The sequence below is a fragment of the Cannabis sativa genome, chromosome 1 (assembly GCF_029168945.1).
Source record: "Cannabis sativa cultivar Pink pepper isolate KNU-18-1 chromosome 1, ASM2916894v1, whole genome shotgun sequence".
NCBI lineage: Eukaryota > Viridiplantae > Streptophyta > Magnoliopsida > Rosales > Cannabaceae > Cannabis > Cannabis sativa.
The window spans coordinates 42377258-42396935 of record NC_083601.1 but is presented as its reverse complement, the minus strand read 5'-3'; the positions used below and the strand labels follow the sequence as shown (position 1 = coordinate 42396935).

The window sequence follows — 19678 nt, the reverse complement described above, 5'->3', positions numbered from 1 at the left end:
TATTTATCAATATCATCATACGATAAATCGTGCAGATATATCATATTATAAAAGTTGGGTATAGAAGCAATAAATATAAATGGTAGGTTCAAACACATTGTTCTGCCTTGAAAATACAAAATATTATATTGTGAACATTAATTTATCAAATACATAATAAAGAAACGTATAGTAAGTAATTCCCACTACTACACATAACAACTAACAAGTAACAACATTAATAATGAACTACATCAAATTAAATTGCTACTTGTGTGAATTAATCTAATTATGCTCGTAAAATAAATAATGTTATTAGCTGCTAAAAAATCATTTTCGATGGCTTGTACGAGTTCTTCACCAATGTCTGTTAACTTCAATTCTTGAAGATTTTTTAAGTGCGTCAATCCAATGGTCTTTTCCAACTTCCCGCATCTAATCTCTAACTCTCGGAGTTTTTGCATTGTGTCTTCCTCTACTTTAAGTTCAACCAGCTGATCTAGATCCCATAATTTCATAACCAGAAGCTGGGGAAACCCCTTTTTAGGGAAGGCCATTTTTGGTACACAACAAACGTTAGACCTAAAATGAAGAAGATTAAGCAGTGGAAGTTTTGCTAACTTCCTCATTAGTACCAAGCTTTCTGGTCCTGAGAGTTGAGATTTTGCCAACGTAACTTCAACAAGGCTTTTTGGTAGTTCAGTGACGTTACTATTCAGCTTTATTAACTTTCCTGACAAATATAGTTTAGAAAGATTGGTAAGATCTTTCAAACAATTTCCCAACACTAGTTCTTGAGGCGACATGTTCTCGTCAACTGATTTCAAACTCAAAGAGATTAGGTGAGTCAATTTTCCAAGGCATGTCGCTAATTGCTGTTGTTGTGGCTCTGTCCATTGGATTAGTGTTAATCGCAATTTTCTAAGGTTGCTCAACTTGTGTAGCTCGTTCATTAAAGCAATATTCTTGCCTTGACCATGATCCAAAAAGGCAGATAAGATCTGCAGATTTGGCATGAAAATACCTTTAAAGTGAAGTCTACAACTCCTGTCCAAGTACAAACGTTGAAGTTTCTTCAGTTTCCAAATTGAAGATGGAACTTTTTCGAGATGAGTATGTTTCAAATCTAGAGTCTCGAGATGCACCAACTGGCTTATTGATGATGGAAGAGTCTTTAGCTCAGTCCGTCTAAGGCCTAGATATTTGAGCTTCTTGAGTTTTTTTAAGGCGCGAGACAAGTTAGGTCCACATACACCTTCAAGATCAAGAACCACCAAGCCTTGGAAGCGTCCACTTTGAATGCCCTTGATCAAAAAGCTACGTATATCTTTACCAGGATATGATCCTTGTCGATTATCAAAGACCACAATGGAGAAAGGATATCCATCATGTTTTGAAACAGTCTCCGAGTCTAGACCATGAGTTCCGCCATCATGGCTGGCTTCTTTATCGTCAAAATGATAAGCAACTTGCCTATCGAAACTGGTATACAATGACCAAGACAGAGAATTCTTGTCCTGTCGTCTGTTTTGCAACCAAACTTCTCTTAAGATACTAGGAAAGCGACACGTCTTAACTTTCCCATTATTCTTTTTCTTCACAATTTGGATCATATTTCGATCAATGAGCTCATAAACAAATTCGTAGGCCCTCTCATCATGAATTGTCTCTCCCACTAATCCTTCTGCAACCCACAAAGCAACCAATCTTCTTACTGGGATTTCAAAATCCCAAGGGAACAACTCGAAGTAAGAAAGACATTTATCAAAATCAGTACTTGGTTGCCCCCGCAAGTACTGGGATTTATTCACATCTCTGATCTCAATCCATGGTGCTTTGTTTTGATCTCCTTGAGATACACGAACAAGCACTCTTGACAAAACATCACAGCTCACTTTTTTTCCTGACAAGAGATATCCCAGGCGTAAAATAGCCAGTGGCAAACCACCAGTCCTCGCTACCACTTTCTCTGCTAGAGACTTAACTTCAGGATCAGCAGGACATTGGATCATTTGGGTGAAAAGCTCCCAACTTTCTTCTTTAGTTCTCAATCGAAGATTGTGGATGCTAGTACTAAGTACAGCTACATCTTTGCTACGTGTAGTGAGCACAATCTTGCTTCCTTTTTTTGCCATTTCTCTGCATTCAAAGACTTCTTTAAGTAAATAATCCGAAGCTTCCACGGAAGAAAGATCATCAAGAACTATAAGGCAGCGCTTGACCCTTAAGAAATTTCTTATCTTTTCAATCCAATATTGACTTTCAGAGCTTTCTTCGTTTGTCCCCATGATCTGGTTTGCAACGCCTTTGAGAAGTAGATTGTGGTCAGAGTAGTACTCCTTGCGCATGGAAACCAGAACACGCTCTTCGAATCGGTTGATAATGTATCTATGATTATAGATAATCTTAGCTAGAGTAGTCTTACCTATGCCTCTCATACCAACTATGGAAATGATCAGTGCATTATCATTGTTGTTAGTGTCAGTTAGCTTCAAAACAAGTTTGTGTATGTCTTCTTCAAGGCCGAAAACAGAGCATGATTCATCCATCACCTTGATTTTATATGAGTGTATGCATTTATTAAGAAGCTTGGCAGTGTCCATCAATTGCTTTGTCTGTCGTGATTCTTCCGAATAAGGAGCCATTAACTTCAACAGCTTTAAACTAGCTATTCCCCTTGACACATTCGTTGCTTCTCGATCATCTTCCAATAATTGTTGCGTATTCACCAGCATTTTCTTCAATATTTCGAAGCAAGCCATCCTCGTATTGGTCGCACCTTCATTTGCTTCTAGATTGCTCAACTTGCTCCAAACTGAACCAAATTCATCACACAAACCTTCTCTTAATCCTTTTGATATCTGGCTACGTTCATTGACCATGCGCAGCTGGCTCTGAATGTCATCCATAAGAACCTTAATGCCCCTTTGTTGTGTGGAAAGCGGCCTGATCATGCGGGCATAGCCCTTCGACGGGACTCTTCTGATGAAATTAAAACCATATGTCTCTTTCAACTGAAGAAGATGAGTTAACTCTTTATCTACACGCTTCACAATCTGCTTGAGCTTATGCCTCATAATCCAATCGCTGAAAAAGTTCTGTTTTTGACTTGAGGCCTCTTGTAAGAAAACATTTATCTCATTGCGTACTTGGATATTCATTTCCATAGCTTCCTCCACCCAAACCTTTTCAATGTTACTTTCCATTGTCATCCCTCGCAAGTCTCTCATGTAAGGCTCAAGTAGTTGCATTTGTAGGAGAATGGATCTTGTTTTTTTCACCATATTTTTCCCACGTATCAAATGATTTGGAGTCTCATCAATCATGCGCTCCAAGACAAAAGGAACCACTGGACCAACATGCAGCATTGCAGGGACATAACCCAGATGCTCTGTCTCCTCAATGGGCCGATCTTGCAGTCTGCTAAGTTTAGTCCTGGATTCCTCAACTGATTTTATGATGTGATTAGTGAAGTTTATTTTTTTCACAACCTCCTGCAACTCAGCTTTGATTGTCTTCTCTCCCTTTGTTCTGAAAATTCCATTGGAAATTTTAGTCTTGATCGTGATCTCTCCCTTCGTTCTGAAAATCCCATAAGCAAGCTCGAAAATATCTCCTACGTTTCGGATGACCAAAACAAAGCTTTTTGCAACACCCCCATCTCTTTTCAACTTTAGTAGTTTCTCCAAATCCTGAGCCCATTTTTTGGCACAAAGGCCTACTTTTCCTGCTTTTTTAAGCCAACGCGTCTCGGCCTCACTCAAAGTTAGAGTTATTCCTCCAATATTGAGCTCGGAGTCCCACACTTGCTTGGCCTTTTCTTTGATCTGATTCACTGTACGATATGCTTTGCGGAAATCTTCTGAAAGAGCATCAAGTAACCTCCACTCTCTTTTAATCCACAAATTCTTCTCAAAATACTTGAAAGTTATACACCTAAGGGCGAATACGAACAGAAGGGAAAAGCCAACAACGAGAAAGAGCATAGGCATTATGGTATCGGTATACATCTAGAGTACTGTAAGCTAAAGGTGTATACGAGCTATTATTGATTGAGCAGCTGTAATTGTTACCCAGCTTTAAGCTTATATGTATATATTATTTTCTGTGTAAAAATGATATATTATTTAGTTTGTTAGCCACTTATTGACAATGATCCGTTGACCAATTGCTAATTAAGAATTAATGATCATCACCTAGTGAGGAGGTTTGATTAAATAGATATATGACATGCACGTGATTCTCTTCAACTTAATATAATCTGTTCTGATCATTTAATACGTTCATTATTATTATTATTATTATTATTATTATTATTATTATTATTATTATTATTATTATCATTATCATTATTGTTGTTGTTTGTTATTATTTTATTGTTTTAGGTAGACCACGTAGGCACGTACTCTGTACTCACTCGGACAACTACCCTATTATATATGAGACCAACATCATGTGGTATTTATTACAAGGATTGCTATTAATCTCCTGTGATTTCTTTCTACCCATGAGATTAGAGCCTTAACACAAGTACTTGGTATTTTTTTACCCTAGTTTTAAATTTAAAGTATGTAATATAGGATATTAAATTGTATTAATAAGACTTGATAATGTTTAATACAGCAACAATAATGACTGAGAATGACTAAAGGTCATCATAATATTAATATTGGTACAATTCAATATCGGTTCTATTTATTTTACTTTAATAAAAATTATAAAAATTCTCAACTAATTATAGGGTGTTATCTTATAGTGGTGTTAGGTGAAAAACGCTAATCAATTATAGAAGGCTAATTAGTAATTTTTCCTCCTGAACTTTGACATGCAGTAAATCGTGCCCCCTGAACTTTTTTGGCCGTTAAAAATTCTCCCCAAACTATTGAGATTGTTAAATTTAAGGACTTTTGTTTAATTTCATTCAATTTTACTGTTTCAGTGATTGTTTATGTACTAAAACATGCTCCCCAGACTTTAATATCTACCAAATCATGCATCTCAAACTTTGATATGTATTAAATCATGTCCCTTGAACTTTCGTTATGTTAGAATTTTTTTACTAAAATTAGACAAAAGTCCTTAAATTTAACAATCTCAATAGTTGAGGGGAAATTTTTAACGGCTAAAAAAGTTCAGGGGGCACGATTTAATACATGTCAAAGTTCAAAAGGAAATAATTACTAATTAGCCATTATAGAATATCATCTCATAATAATACTAAACATCTTGGTGTCTCATAACAATGCTCATAATAATTATCAAAAAATAACATTAAATAAGCACTAAAAATATGCATTGCCCAAATAAACAAATTAATTAATAATAAACTAAATACATATTACTGAAAAAAAATTAAATACATTACATTTAAAGTTTGGTAGGTATAAAAATTAGGGAATATTTCACAAATACACAAAAATGATAAAAAAATTATTAAAATACAGTTGTACGGAATTTTAAATATTTTTATAATTTTTAAAATTTATTTACAGAAAATATAAAAAAATAATATTTTATATAATTGTGACCGTGAGGTCTAACTTATTTTATTAATGGAATACGTTTTTCTTCAAAAAAAAAATGTTTTATGTAATTATCTTAATTTTTTTTTTTTTTGAGATGGAAAAATTATCTAATTAATTATGTGTAATATTCGGCTGTGTGGAAAAATTATCAAATTATGTGTAATATTCGGCTGTGTGTGGTACGTGTATTATGGTATATATTGTGATGAAAAAAATGTTTATTTTTTTTTAATATTGAGTAAAAATAAAAATGTGAAACCAATTAAGAATTTCTTTTCCCTAAATTTTGTATTTTTTGAAAGAATTCCTAAAATTAGTTACTGCCAACTTTCTAGTAGTTAATCAAGGAGAGCCCAAAATAGACGAAAGAGAATTTTAATTTTAATTAATTTTAAACACATCCACTTTTTTTTTTTTTGCTGAAAATTAAACACATCCACTTGTTTTACTATACCAAAGTACCATTCTTTCTCTTTCTCCAAGCCAATTATTTCACTCTCAATACCCAAATTGGCGTGAAGTTATGCAAGCACTAGGCATGCAGCGCTTGTATATGTTTGTCAGTTTCTTATTAAAAAGCTTAAAATTATAACATATTCCCTTGCTCAACTTGTCAAGTAGAAAAACTAAAACTTGCTCTGAGATTCACGGCCTTTCACTCCCAATCAATCAGCCCAAACAGCTTCGATCGAGTCCATTCATAAAAAAGAAAGAAAGATAAACTTCGCCATCCATATATCAAATGGGCTCACTATAGTTTACGTCCAAGTACTTAAATCATTTTAGTTGCCCTCTTCGCAATATCAGACAAAAAAAAGCCCATTTCTAAATTCCATCTTATGGAATCCATGTAATAATGGCTCATTTATTGCTGCAAACAAGATTGAATAATACCCAACACACAAAAGTTGCACTACACTTTTTTTAGTGTTTTAATCATAGATAGATATATATTAGATATTTTTAATAAAAAAATTATTAAAAAATATTATTAGTGTTTAGCACCCTTTCGGAGTAATATTGTTATTGGTGTTTTAATCATTAGAGCGTCATCTTTTTTTTTGTACAGATCGAGTTTTCAAAGAGAGTGATATTCCTATTGAGTTAGAGTTGTACGTATGGGCTAATTTGGTGATTTAATAAAATTCAAGATTAAAAAAAATATATAAAATTTAATATAACTTAAGAAAATATTGTTAACTAATGATAATGGGTGACTTATATAGAAAGTGTTAAGCCCCATTCTCTTTGTATGACTATATAGCAATTAATGTATGTGTAATAATTTAAGTTAATTAATTTCAATCATTAATATATCATGGCCGATTTATTGTGGATTATAATTTCACAGTTTTATTTTTTATTTTTTGCGAAATGAATGCTGTTTTAATTATTAATTGTTTGTATGACTAGCAATGTATGTGTAATTTAAGTTAATTAATTTCAATCATTAATATATCATGGCTGATTTATTTGTGGATTACAATTTCACAGTTTTATTTTATATTTTTGTGAAATGAAAATTGTCTAACAGAAGTTTTGTATGGATTTTTTATTTTTTTTTAAATGAAAGAAAATATATAATATATATACCCGTCATTATTTATAGCACTCTTTTTCTCTGACCGTGTTGGCATCCTCACACACAAAAAGTAACTTAACAACCACGGCATTTCCAGAACTTAAAATGGAACATAATCATTAATTGAAAAGAAAGAAAAAAGAAACTGATGAATAAAAAAATCCATAAACAATCATTCATGATAATAAATACCACGAATCATAATTGGGCGCATACATGGAACAGCTCATCAAACAGATTATTATTACTCGTAAACCAAAACGATTTACAATCAATCGAACTAGCTACGTAAGTACGTATAAAAACGTACGTACGTAACGTACTAGACATAAAAATCAATGCACTTAATTAAAACAAACAAACAAAAATTAAAAAAAATCAATAAGCTTAATTAGCCGGACCCACCAAGAACAGACTTGAGCTTCTTGATTTGAGCAAGGTCGAGGAAAGTGGTAGCCCCCACCAAAGAAGATGGCAAATTATTGGCAAACAAAGCAAAATCAAGGATTTGAAGACCAGGGTTAGGGCTGTTAAAGCTAACAAAAGCATTAGCATGAGTTTTACCAGTATTCAACTGAAAATGGAGTAACCCTTGTGGGAAAACCATGATATCTCCTTTCCTAAGTGTCTTCACGTAAACCGTGTTGGCCGATGATGACACGAAGCCAGCCGTGATAGCGCCTCTCAACACCACAAGTATCTCCGAAGCAGCAGGGTGAGTGTGGAACGGGATGACTCCTTTGGGAGCCAAGTCGAGCCTAGCCATGGACAAGCCGAGACCGTTCAGACCAGGGAACTGAGCCACGAATGCTGGTGTTACTGCGGCGCTGATAATGTTGGTTGTGTTTCCGGACATTTTGAGGCCATCGAACACGAAATCGTCGACTGTGACATCAGCGGCGTTCTTGCATGGAAAGCCTGCTGGGGTGTCTGAGGCTTTCACGTCAGCCACGCAAAAGTCCTGAGTCAGAGCGTTTGAGGTGGAGAATAAGATAGAAACTACAAGGAAGATAATGTGAATCATCTTCATAATATAACTAGATATGCTATATTAATGATGATTCTGATCAGCTTTTGTTGGTATGAGTAATAAGCTAGGTGTGGTGTGTGTATATATATAATAATTATATGCATTATTTGGGCAACTTGATGATGATGAGGCCATTCGATCGATCCACAATGGAATGAAAGATAGCCACAAGTATATAATTAGAAAGATATAGCAAGAGCATATTATTTTGGTGCCCCATGCTAGTTTGGATCCTCGTGATCATTTAAGAGGAAGTTTCTAATCATGATCACGACATGCAAAGGTCCCAAAGGACGATCATTATTACATATATAATCAAGCTTATTGCATGTTTTAATTAAATGATCATAGCCCAACTGTATGAGGAAAACGAAAGATAAACATATTATACGGTGTGAAATTATATATATGGTGTATTAATGAATAATACATCGAGGATATGGAAATTGTGGTCCAATATGGTCACATGGGAAGAGATTTGAGACTTATATAAGCAGACAAAGTGACAGCTAAAATCATAGTGGGAACCATTTCCTTGCTTTTTTTAGTCACTTTCAAAGTATTTCGATGGATTTCGTATGTGTGGACTATAGAGGTTCCCTTCCGGTAAGGTTTGATAAAAATGGAATATTAGAGCGCATGCCACGTACGTGGTGGCATATATATTTATATATCGTATATATTACATGTCATAAAAGACCTTAGCTAGCATATTAAATATATACAATTCAGATTTAACTTGGGAAATGTTCATATGAATTAATAAATATATCACAATATAGATATCGTCACGCACGTACAAACATATATTATATGGCTTTATAATTAATCGCATTAATCGTTACACTGTTTCTGGAATAAGACAGGCTGAGAGCGTTAATAATAAAATGTTACTATTGACACATTTCAATATATGTCTGTGAGTTTTTGTTTTGAAATTTATAATTAATATAGTAGATAACTTATAGTACCTTATTAACTATGAGTCTAGCTAGCTAAAAAATCAGGGGCATTCGTACTTTCTTCTGAGTGAAGTTTTTCTTTGTTATAAGATAATTATAACTTGACTCCATTAATTGGAATATGTCCTAGTACTGAAATATGCCAGTCCATTTGTGGGTTGGTTCCCTTTCAAAGCTGCACCCTAAGATTCCAGAACCAAAGTAGTCATTAACTTGTAGCCAAATAATCCCTTTACTCTCAAATGGATCAGTCCACTTTTTCTGTGGATCGAGTTTCCCTTTAATATATTAGCTGCAAGGAGTTTATATAATTAATCAACATATGTAATCAGAATGATATATATATAAATGATGGTGAGCTTAATTAAAATGATTCACCATATCATCTGGTAATTTTTTACTCGTTTTATTCATTTCTAATAACTTGTGTATTATATATATGCTTTTTAACTTGAGCAACAAAAAGAAAGAAAAAAACGTTTAAAACTCATTGATAAAAATTAGTTATCATATATATATCTTCAAATTAATATGGTTAGTATAAATTAGCCAAAAAAAATGGTATAAATGTGTATTAATGTAAATGATCATTATTAATTAGAAGGACGAAATGGGGTATGAGAAAGGAGAAAGAATCTTATCTAAATAATATTAATTAATTAATCCCAAGTCCACATTTTAAACCAAGATGTTTTGTCCATAAGGTTCTATCTTTACCCTGGATTGGTGAAGAAATAGACTATTAGTACAGATATTTTTTTTTATGTGGGGTTTGTTCCTAGTTCTGTAGCGCATTGGAGTTAAAAACAATAAAGCTGAATGATCAATTAACCAGAGTCAGTCAACTGGTAGGTCCAGGTTTCAAAAAATTTTATTGCAAAAAGTGAGTAAATTTTTTAGTTTTATTTTTAAGGGTAGAAAAAGCATTTAAAGAAAAGAACCCCACACCAGTAGAAAGGAAGAGGCGCTGAGTTTAAGTCTTAAGTAATAGTTTCAAGCTTATCATGATTACTTTTTTTCAGAACATATTTGTGTAATGAGACATTTGAACAAACTAATAATTAATGTATAAAATCAATAGGATAAGAGATAGATATAACAAATTAACCAATAGGATCTCAGAATGACAGTAAATATCCCTAACTTGTATTTTACAAGAGTAGCTGGATCTCGTCCAAAACCAAAAGAAGGAAAGTAAAAGAAAAAAGAAGATAACTTTTTACATCATTTTTGGAAAAAGCCACAGCACTATAATACAAGATTGTGTTTCACACAGTCAAGAAAAGAAGTCTTTGGTATAGTCAAAGAAGCATCCTCAGGTGAGCTTTAGACAGTGTGCACTTCAACTATTAATTGTTTTAAGAAAAAGAAAATAAAAATAAAAAATTTACAAATATATACATTAAAAAAAAAAAAAAGGAAGTTTTGCTTAACATGGGTAGATGAGTGTGACACTACTAATATTGGAAATAGGTGTGTTGAAGGGGTGAAATGAAGCTAAGATGAGATATTTGATATGGATTCATGAACATAAGGGTAAAGGGTGAGTGAGTTAGTTGAGGCACATTAAAGGAGAAGGGAAGGGGCATGTGTTTTGGGGCAGGGTATACAGAGGTCCAAACAGTCCTCACCTCAGTGCACTTGTCTGACACTTTGCTGCCAATTGACATCCTTCAAGAAAAAAATAAAGGAAAAAGAAAAGAAAGGAAAAAGAAAAAAGTGCTTTCAAGTGCAACCAAACAAATCCATACCTCCTTGTAACCAATAGTTTTTCCTTTGCCTCCTGTCCTGACATCATCACTTACACTTATCTTAATGCCTCCTTACTACCACCCCCTTAGCCCAACCCAGCCAACTCCCCTTTCATTCAATACCATTTTCTTCCTTGGAATATTTATTTATTTATAATAGAAATTAAAGGGAAAGAGAAAGAGAAAATAGGGATATGTTTTGTTTTGTTTTGTTTCATTTAATACAAATTCTTTCTTCCAAGAAAAATAATGAGCTTGGCCCTATATAAAAGTGTTGTGTAGTAATAAAGTTTGTATCAGTAAAAACAATGTTCATAAATATTAAAACAAGTCCTAACTATCTGTAATACGTGTAAGATAACCATATTACAAGCTCTAAATTTTATTCCACCTGCGACCAATTAATTTCAAGCTAAACTAAATGTCATTCTAACCTTAACTACTTTCTAAGCTAATAGTTTTCTTGTAGAGAGATTTCAAGTCGGTTATATAGATTTGACAGCAGACTCTATATATACCTGCTGTCAAGTGTGGTTTAAATTCTCTATAGTAATTGTAGAAGTGGTTCTATAACTTCTTAGTCTTGACCTCCAATGGAATCTTCAATCTGATCAAACAATGATATATAATATAATATATATATATATGTATCTCTGTGTACTGCTACAGCTACAGTAGTCAAATATATTTGTCTAGTTAGCCTATTTTTTTTTTTTAACAGTTTCACTCAAATTGTTATATTCACAAAGTAAAACATTTTCGATGAATTGTGTGATGGTAAAAATAGCATAAAAAGTAAGGTAAAAAAGAAAAAGAGAAGAAAAGCATCAATCCGTACCACAAAACAGTGGTGAGCTGCTTTCATTGGCCTCTTGTGTCTCTCAATAAGAGCAAGACATGTACAGACTCTATTACTGACTCACGTTAAGCATTAGTACCCTTTAAACATCACAAACAAAACAGATTTGCTAAACCCACTACTACTACTACTACCACATTATTATTCATATTGTTAAGTGATATTTTTTTTCTTTTCTTTTTTTAACTATATATATATATTTGTTTTTGTTTTTGTGGGACTATTTGATTTTGATGTGTATACATCAAAATATTAAGGGGTGCATAGAAGTACCCATATTTGAGATTTAAAATCTTTATTCTTGCTTTCCACATTTGTTTATGAATTTTCGTAAAATTTTCAGAGACAAAGGCAGCAACACAGGGCTCTGCAGAAAAGAAGCAGTAGCATCAGAGATGCAGTCATAATAAGAGCAGTACTCAGAAGAAGAGAGAGAAAGAGAAAGAGAGTGAGTGTGAGAGAGAAATAGAGAGAGGTTGTGGCAGCGGTGTCATCAGGGCTATAAGTTTTTATTTATTCAAAGAAGAATCTGCAAACATTTGTTTTTGCAAAAATACCCCTCAATAACAAAACAATGACCCAAAACAATAACAAAGCCGCTTACTCACTCTGTCGTCTCTGAGATATTTATAAAGCTCATCTTTCTTCTTTCTTCTTACTTTTCCTCTTCTTCTTTATTAGTTTTTTTTTATATATTTCTTTTATTTGTTTGAATATTAGTATCCTGTATCCTTTGTTTCTTTTCTTCCACACTTCAGAAAATGATAAGTCCAAACTCAAGTGCAGCAGCAAGAAATAGGTCTCCTTTCACAGCAACACAGTGGCAAGAGCTTGAACACCAAGCCCTTATCTTCAAGTACATGGTTTCAGGAGTACCCATTCCATCTGATCTCATATACTCAGTCAAAAGAAGCTTGGACTCCACATTCTCTTCAAGACTTTTCTCCCAACATCCTAGTAAGCATAATAATAATAAACACTACTACAAGTCTCATTTTATGCGACTACCTATACTTTAACTAATTAATGTTTTATTCCTTGGTTTTCAACAAAAGAGTAATCTTGTTTTTTAAAAACTTTTAAGACAAAAAATCAAAACTTGGGATCTATAATATCATGACCTTGGATTTGCAGCTGGGTGGGGATGTTTTGAAATGGGCTTTGGCCGAAAAGTAGACCCTGAGCCTGGAAGATGCAGAAGAACAGATGGGAAAAAATGGAGATGCTCAAAAGAAGCATACCCAGACTCAAAATACTGTGAAAGACATATGCATAGAGGCAGAAATCGTTCAAGAAAGCCTGTGGAAGTTTCTTCAAATACTACAACCATGTTATCACCATCATCAACAACACCTATGCAAACCCCATCTCCTTCCATTTCATCTGTCAACCGAAATCTTCCCGGAACAGGTCCCACAATCTCTTCCTACTCTCAACTCTCTTCCTCATCAATAATGTGTGAACCCCTCTCCGGTGCCCATAACAATCCTCACAATAACCCTTCAGCTTATCCCTTTGTGTACTCTCATTCCTCCTCTTCTAGACCTCCTGACTATGGCTTGTCACCACAGAACAATACTAGTTCTCCTTACTTCTGCCTCAAACCAGAGCCTGATAAAGATTACAGGTGTTTTAGAATCAAACTGGTTCCCTTTTTTTATATATGTAGTTTTCCTTAATTATATTTCTTGTTTTAGTTGTGATTGAGTAAGTTTTGGTTTTGTTTTCGTTTTTGTGTGGTTACAAATAGGTATTTCCAAGGGAGTAAGGAAAGCATGGACGAACTAGCTTTCTTTCCTGAATCATCAGGAAACGCAAGAAGCTTTCCTGACTCATGTCATTCTCTATTGAATTCTTACAGAGGCTACTCTCATCCTCAGTTTCAGGGTCTTACAGACGAGTCCAAAGAAGCCATAAAACAATCAGCTGATCAAGACCAGCAACATTGTTTCATATTGGGTACTGATTTCAAATCAGAAAGGGGAATAAATAAAACTGGTAAAGAATCAGAAACCCAAAAGCCACTCCACCATTTCTTTGGGGAATGGCCACCAAAGAACACAGCTGCAGCAGACTCTTGGCTAGACCTTGCATCAAATTCAAGGGTACCTAATGGTAAACAAAATGAACTTGCATCAAATTTCAATAATAACAAAAGGGTATATCATATAATTAAAAATTAAATACTTTTTTTTTTCTTTTTTGTGTGCAGATGGTTAAAAGTCTCAAAGTCTCAATAATGGCTTTTCTCGATCAAAGGCCAAAAGAGTACTTGGCCTTGGCCCCCCCTCGTGGGTCAGTATACTTTTTCCATGTTTGAAATTGTGGCTAGGGAGGCGTTCTTAGGATTTTGATTGAATAATGTAGGGCCACCGGAGGATCTTGTCCTTCTTGCTATTATATATACTTAATATCTTCTTCCCTCGTAAGAAACATGTCTGATATTTTGAGACTTGCTTGTTTGACCGGAGACATAATATATTCTATATGGGACTATTTGCTTTCGGAGCCTCTAGGCTCCATCTTAACTCTGCATATTTTCATTCCTTTTTTTTTTTATATATACTAATACAACAACAATATATGTTAATTACAACTAATTGTCTGATTCATGCTCTTCTTAAATACACTTTTTTTTTTTGAGGAAATTAAATAGACGAAATAGTTACACTTAGATAGGATGGAATCAGGAACCTTATTTCTTCTGCAAAAGGTGTTGTTAGTTATTTTTTGTTCACCAAATTTCAGGACCCCATGACAGTTAAGGTTTTGCTGTTAGATTTTATATGTCAGAATTCAAGAGCACATATATATATACACCAGATTTTTTTTTTTTTTTGTCGGAATATAAGCACACTGAATCACCAAACTATATGTTTCAGTTATCACATTAAATGTCCAACAACAATAGTGCCTGAATAATAATAAATTTGGAACTGGGGAATCGTTGAAACAAGTATATACTTACATACATATATGCCAGAATCCTAAGAACACGTGAATGTTGTCAATTCCTACAAAGCCAATTTAATTAGTTTTACTTTTACTTTAAACAAATATATATATATATATATATAATCTTTTTCTCACCGTGCTTTCCGCTAGGAAGATTTGTACACGTTACACTAAGCTTCTTTACTCTTTGGGAAATTTTTAACAGAATCTATTCTACGACGTGAGATTTAGTATAGGATATTATTCTCTCCAATGGAACGTAGATCATTTAATTATTGATCGGTTCAATGTTGGAACATATATATATATATCTTTCTTGTTATTGTAGTCTTTAAGGAACGGCACCTAGCATACGTGATCCGATGAGGTGTAGTACTGAAGATTAATACAGAAGTCCAAATGGTCCAAATCACACAAGAATTAAAGATTTCTTCAGATTTATTGTCACCAAGTTACACGTGCTTGTTATACAAATGTTTTTCTCATGACACAACACATGCATGAACGAACACGAATCTTTTTTCTCATAACATAACTACTACGTCTACGTATACATTCATTTATAGGTTTTCTCTATATACAACTCTTGCCCAATAGTATAATTAAGCCAGCTCATTATTAATTAGTTTTGTTCTTTTTCTTAATTAATTAAAATTGATAAAGGGTACATAGTATTTATTAAACATTGCCACCTTGTAAGCACTACAAGGTATATGGTGTTAGACACTTGAGTGTCCAATAACAACGCTCATTTTCTCTCTACACACTTAATTTAATTGGTCTTACAGATTAAAATTCATGCCATAGTCATTTATAAAATATCAACTCATTGTGGTGTTGATGGGATAACTTAACTTTATAAGGTGCTATATATATATCAAGGGCTTTATAATTTGTCGTTCTAAGTATCTATATATAACCATACTACGTTATTTTAATGCAAGAAAACCCTGGCTCAAAATCTTATAATCGACTCACCAAGATCTCTTCTTCCAAAGTGACGCGTATAAATAGTCTTTACAACGCTCCCAGCTGGATGCTGTCTATGTTTATCACTTCAAAAAGACATGGGCACATGCATGCACATTATATTAATATATTCATAATAAAAGTTTAATATTGGAACTCCATGCATCTAATAGATAACTATAATACACCTCGTGTGTATCGTGGTATGTTTTCTTTCACCCACTTGTATAGCTCGCTTTCGATTTTGTTATCTAGCTATATATATATAGTTACTTTAAATGAAGCATATTCAATTGAAAATGTATTTCTTATGTAGCTTAAATTTATATATATATATATATATATATATATATATTTATACATTTCCATTTATAAGGTAACAGTTGTTATTTGTTTGATCATGATTCTTGTCCTCAATAAAATTCTTCATCTAATTATGTACCTTCATTTGGCTAAACTGATCACTGTAATTATAGGAATATGAACTTATTATACTCTTGATTAAAAAGCTAGCTTAATTAACATGCGCAAAATTATAAGAAAAATAAAAATAAAAATGGAAGAGGATTAGGTACTGCTTCAAATTACTTTTTCAATTGTCGCAAGTTTAGTCACAATACGATTCTTTAAAATGTATTAAGTTATTAGTAGCGAAACACTTTTATATATTTTACTTCTGTCTATTAATTAACTCTTTCTTCTTTACTACTAGAAAAATAGTGTATTTTTTTCAGTTTTTTACAGGAGGAAAAAATTAAACCCGAAGATAAAAGTAAAGAGAAAAATGAATAAAAATTGCGGACCTACATCTTTGGTTATCAAAAAGCTAGGTCTGTAAAATCGTATTCTCGAATTTAATCTCATTTCTTCTTTCTTCTTCAACTTTTTTTCAACAAAATAACGTTGACGACTCATAAATCTCCATTTTCTCCATAAACTACCATTTTTCTTTTAAATCTTCTAGTTTTCTCACCCAAAAATATCTATATTCTACAAAAATAAATTTATTTTAGGATTTGAGAATAAATGTAGGAGTTTAGGTGTTAGTCTAATTTTAGTCTTATAAGTTTCGGGTCGTATTTTCGAGTAGTTTTTGACTTTTATTTCTAGTTTTAGGACTATTTTACGCTTGATTCTTTTGTTTTAGGTCCCTAAATATTTAAAGGAAGTATTCACAAGAATTGAGGACAAGAGATGAAAAAGTTGAGAAAAAAATGTACAAAGTTCTTTCTGCCAAAGCCCGTCGCGACGGGCAGAATTCTTCGTCGCAGCGGGGAAAAAGCTTCGCCGCGATGGGACTTGGCAGAAAATTTTTTAAGTTGAGAATGCTCTAGCCGTCGTAACGGGGAATAAGCTTCGTAATTTCACAAATTTTAAAGAGAAAACTTGGCTCATTTAAAAGGAAACTCGTGATTTTTTATCATTATTCAGAATTGGAGCCCTAGAAACAAAGGAGAATATTTCAAGAGCGGCTAGTGGTGATCCGAATCGATTTCTTCAACCAGTTCTTTCTTCTCTCTTAATTTTTCTATGTTATTTTCTGTTTCAATTTTAATTAGAGATTTGACTATGGAGATTATGAACTAAACTCCTAATTTAGAGATGATGAATGTTGATTGACATTATTTCTTAAGTTAATGATAATTGTTATTTCTCCTTTCTTGATTGTGAATTTATTCATATTTTTGTTTAATTACATGTTTAAGATTGATCACCCTTTGCATGCTTTATGATTCTAATTCAAAATCTGAAAAGTGAGTTTTGGGAATGCTAAAATTGGATAATTAGGTTTTGATGTGAAACGAAAGTATTTGCATAGCCTTTGTGACATTGAGATTATTGCTTAATGCCGATTATATGTTAGTCTAATTCAGATATGATTAGATAACATGTGATTTAGTGCCTAAAAGATCTGAAAAGAGTTAGGTTAATTCTTATAATCTGTCAATCACATTAAGAAAGAGAGTAGTAATTAGGATTAACAATTGAGTAATTAAATCAACATGATTCTTTTCCCTAATTTGTCATCTTTAATTAAATCTTTTTATTGCTGAATTTTATTTTATTGTATTTCTTAATTTTATTTTATTGGTTTGCCAAATAAAAACACAAGTTTAATTTAGTGGTATTGATCAATTCAATTCCTTGTGGGATTGACCTCACCTGTGTGAGTACTACCACTTGCGTAATTAAATATATTTTTTCTAATATTAGGCCAACGATTTCTTAAAATTTTTAGAGAATGGCGGTCGGCTAATAGAAGCAACTTTGAGGGTTTTATATTGTCTTTTTTGCTTACATTGAAGTATATATTACTTTAATATATGTCTTTTAGCTTTAATTACATTTTTTTTTTTGTGTATTTTTTTAAGCGTGTGTGTGATAGGGTTAGGATACCCGCGATGGAGATAAGAAAATCCACGTTTGTTATTGGAAAATCAATATCGGTACTAAAAAATTTGGTGGTTGTTATTTAAAAATCAAGTATATTTCTAACCTTTAATTTAAATCGAAAATAATGTTATTGATTGATTTTTTTTTTTTGTTGAACCCTATTAATATTATATATAAATGTAGGATTAAGTGAGTTTAATGTTCAAAAAATAATAGTTTGATTTTAGGGTGTTGTGGGATTTAGGGCTCGGCAGTGTCGATGTTAAACGGTGGCTTTGATCTTAGGATTAAAATATCAATTTTTTTAGAAAACAAACACCTATGTCTTAACTGAAGACATACGGGTCGAAAGACCTATGTCTTCATAAAGACATGGGGTGCTAATGCCTTCGGTGAAATTCGATACCTACGTCTGTGACTCTTCACCTTAATAGTCTTTGGTACAGAATTTTTTTTATAACGGAGGACTAAACTCTAAAAATTGAAGATAAAGGTCATTTTTGTAGTTGTGTTTTTTTTTTTTTTTTTTTTGTGGCAATACTCACTTAACTTCACTTTTAAAAACCGAAGATTAAGGCTACTTGAAATCCGTTGTTAAATGCCAACTGAATTGCCAACATGAACACCTTTTGTATACGTGACAGGTTTCATTTGTTTTGAGGTTTTAGTACTACGTGTACATAGGGGCTATGCCAATTAATATTTAAAAATTTAATCATTTAGTGTCTCAAATTTATAAACAGAAATAAAATTAAGAGAGCCATCGTAAAAAAACTGGTGAAATGTGATTAACAACCATTATTTATATTTTTTCTCCAACAATAGTTATCCCCCTTTCTTTGCTTTTATTATTATAACGGCTTTTGGTCGTGATATAATACTAAAATAACTGATCGGATCGGAGTAACAGTATCATGTTGCGACTTGTATCACAAACTAAGATATTTTTCTTTGAAAAAAAAAACAAACAAACATGACGTGAGTAAGCAGTGATGAACTTGGAATTTTATTTTAGTAGGCCTTAAAATAAAAGTTGTACATATATTAGTAAGTATAAAAATTATTTTTTCCTTATTCTAAAAAAAATACATTAGTTGGATGCGTTGGTCCTGGATGTGTCAACATAAGCATATGGATGGTTTTGTAACCTTTGAGATTTTAATCTTACTTTGTTGGGTAAGCAGTGGTGGAGGTTACTCAAAAATCTTTCTTGGTGAGAAGAATTTTCTAGGTGTGTTATTACCCTATTGGTTCATTTCTTGATGCTCCAGTTGAAGCCAATCCAAGCTATATATTTGGCGCAGTATGATAGAAGCAAAACAACTAGCTCTTGCTGGTGCTAGAAGAACTTTGGTGATGGGTCTAATATTAGTATTTTGCCTTGTGAAGATAATATACATTTATTATTTGTGATCATCATGCTATCATAAGAACCTCTGTTAGTAATTTTATGAGAACAGATACACGTGATTGGAACTTGGATATTGTTTCAAATCTTCTCATCCCAAGAGATCAGGAGCTTATTTTGTCAACACAATTTAGTTCTTCTTTGGTGAATTATAGGTTGTCTTGGAAGTTTGATAAATGGGGTTTATATACTGTAAAAAATACTTATCATTATCTAGCAGAGATTAGAGGTGAGTAGTCTGAAAATAATGCTACTGACTTTTGG

The 19678-nt window shown here is 32.8% G+C and overlaps 3 protein-coding genes across 3 annotated transcripts; 1 reads left to right on the top strand and 2 right to left on the bottom strand.

Moving 5' to 3' along the window:
• Window positions 1-233: 233 nt before the first annotated feature.
• LOC115704534 (disease resistance protein RPM1) lies at window positions 234-3971 on the bottom strand. Its single transcript, XM_030631735.2, has one exon. The coding sequence runs from the start codon at window positions 3969-3971 to the stop codon at window positions 234-236; it is 3738 nt and encodes a 1245-aa protein (XP_030487595.2).
• Window positions 3972-7232: 3261 nt separating this feature from the next.
• Window positions 7233-8570, bottom strand: LOC115708243 (germin-like protein subfamily 3 member 1). Its single transcript, XM_030636463.2, has one exon. The coding sequence runs from the start codon at window positions 8114-8116 to the stop codon at window positions 7478-7480; it is 639 nt and encodes a 212-aa protein (XP_030492323.1). The 5' UTR covers window positions 8117-8570; the 3' UTR covers window positions 7233-7477.
• Window positions 8571-11909: 3339 nt separating this feature from the next.
• Window positions 11910-14216, top strand: LOC115704837 (growth-regulating factor 5). Its single transcript, XM_030632048.2, has 4 exons — window positions 11910-12645; window positions 12823-13315; window positions 13439-13803; window positions 13901-14216. The coding sequence occupies exons 1-4, from the start codon at window positions 12450-12452 to the stop codon at window positions 13906-13908; spliced, it is 1062 nt and encodes a 353-aa protein (XP_030487908.2). The 5' UTR covers window positions 11910-12449; the 3' UTR covers window positions 13909-14216.
• The last annotated feature ends 5462 nt before the right edge of the window (window positions 14217-19678 follow it).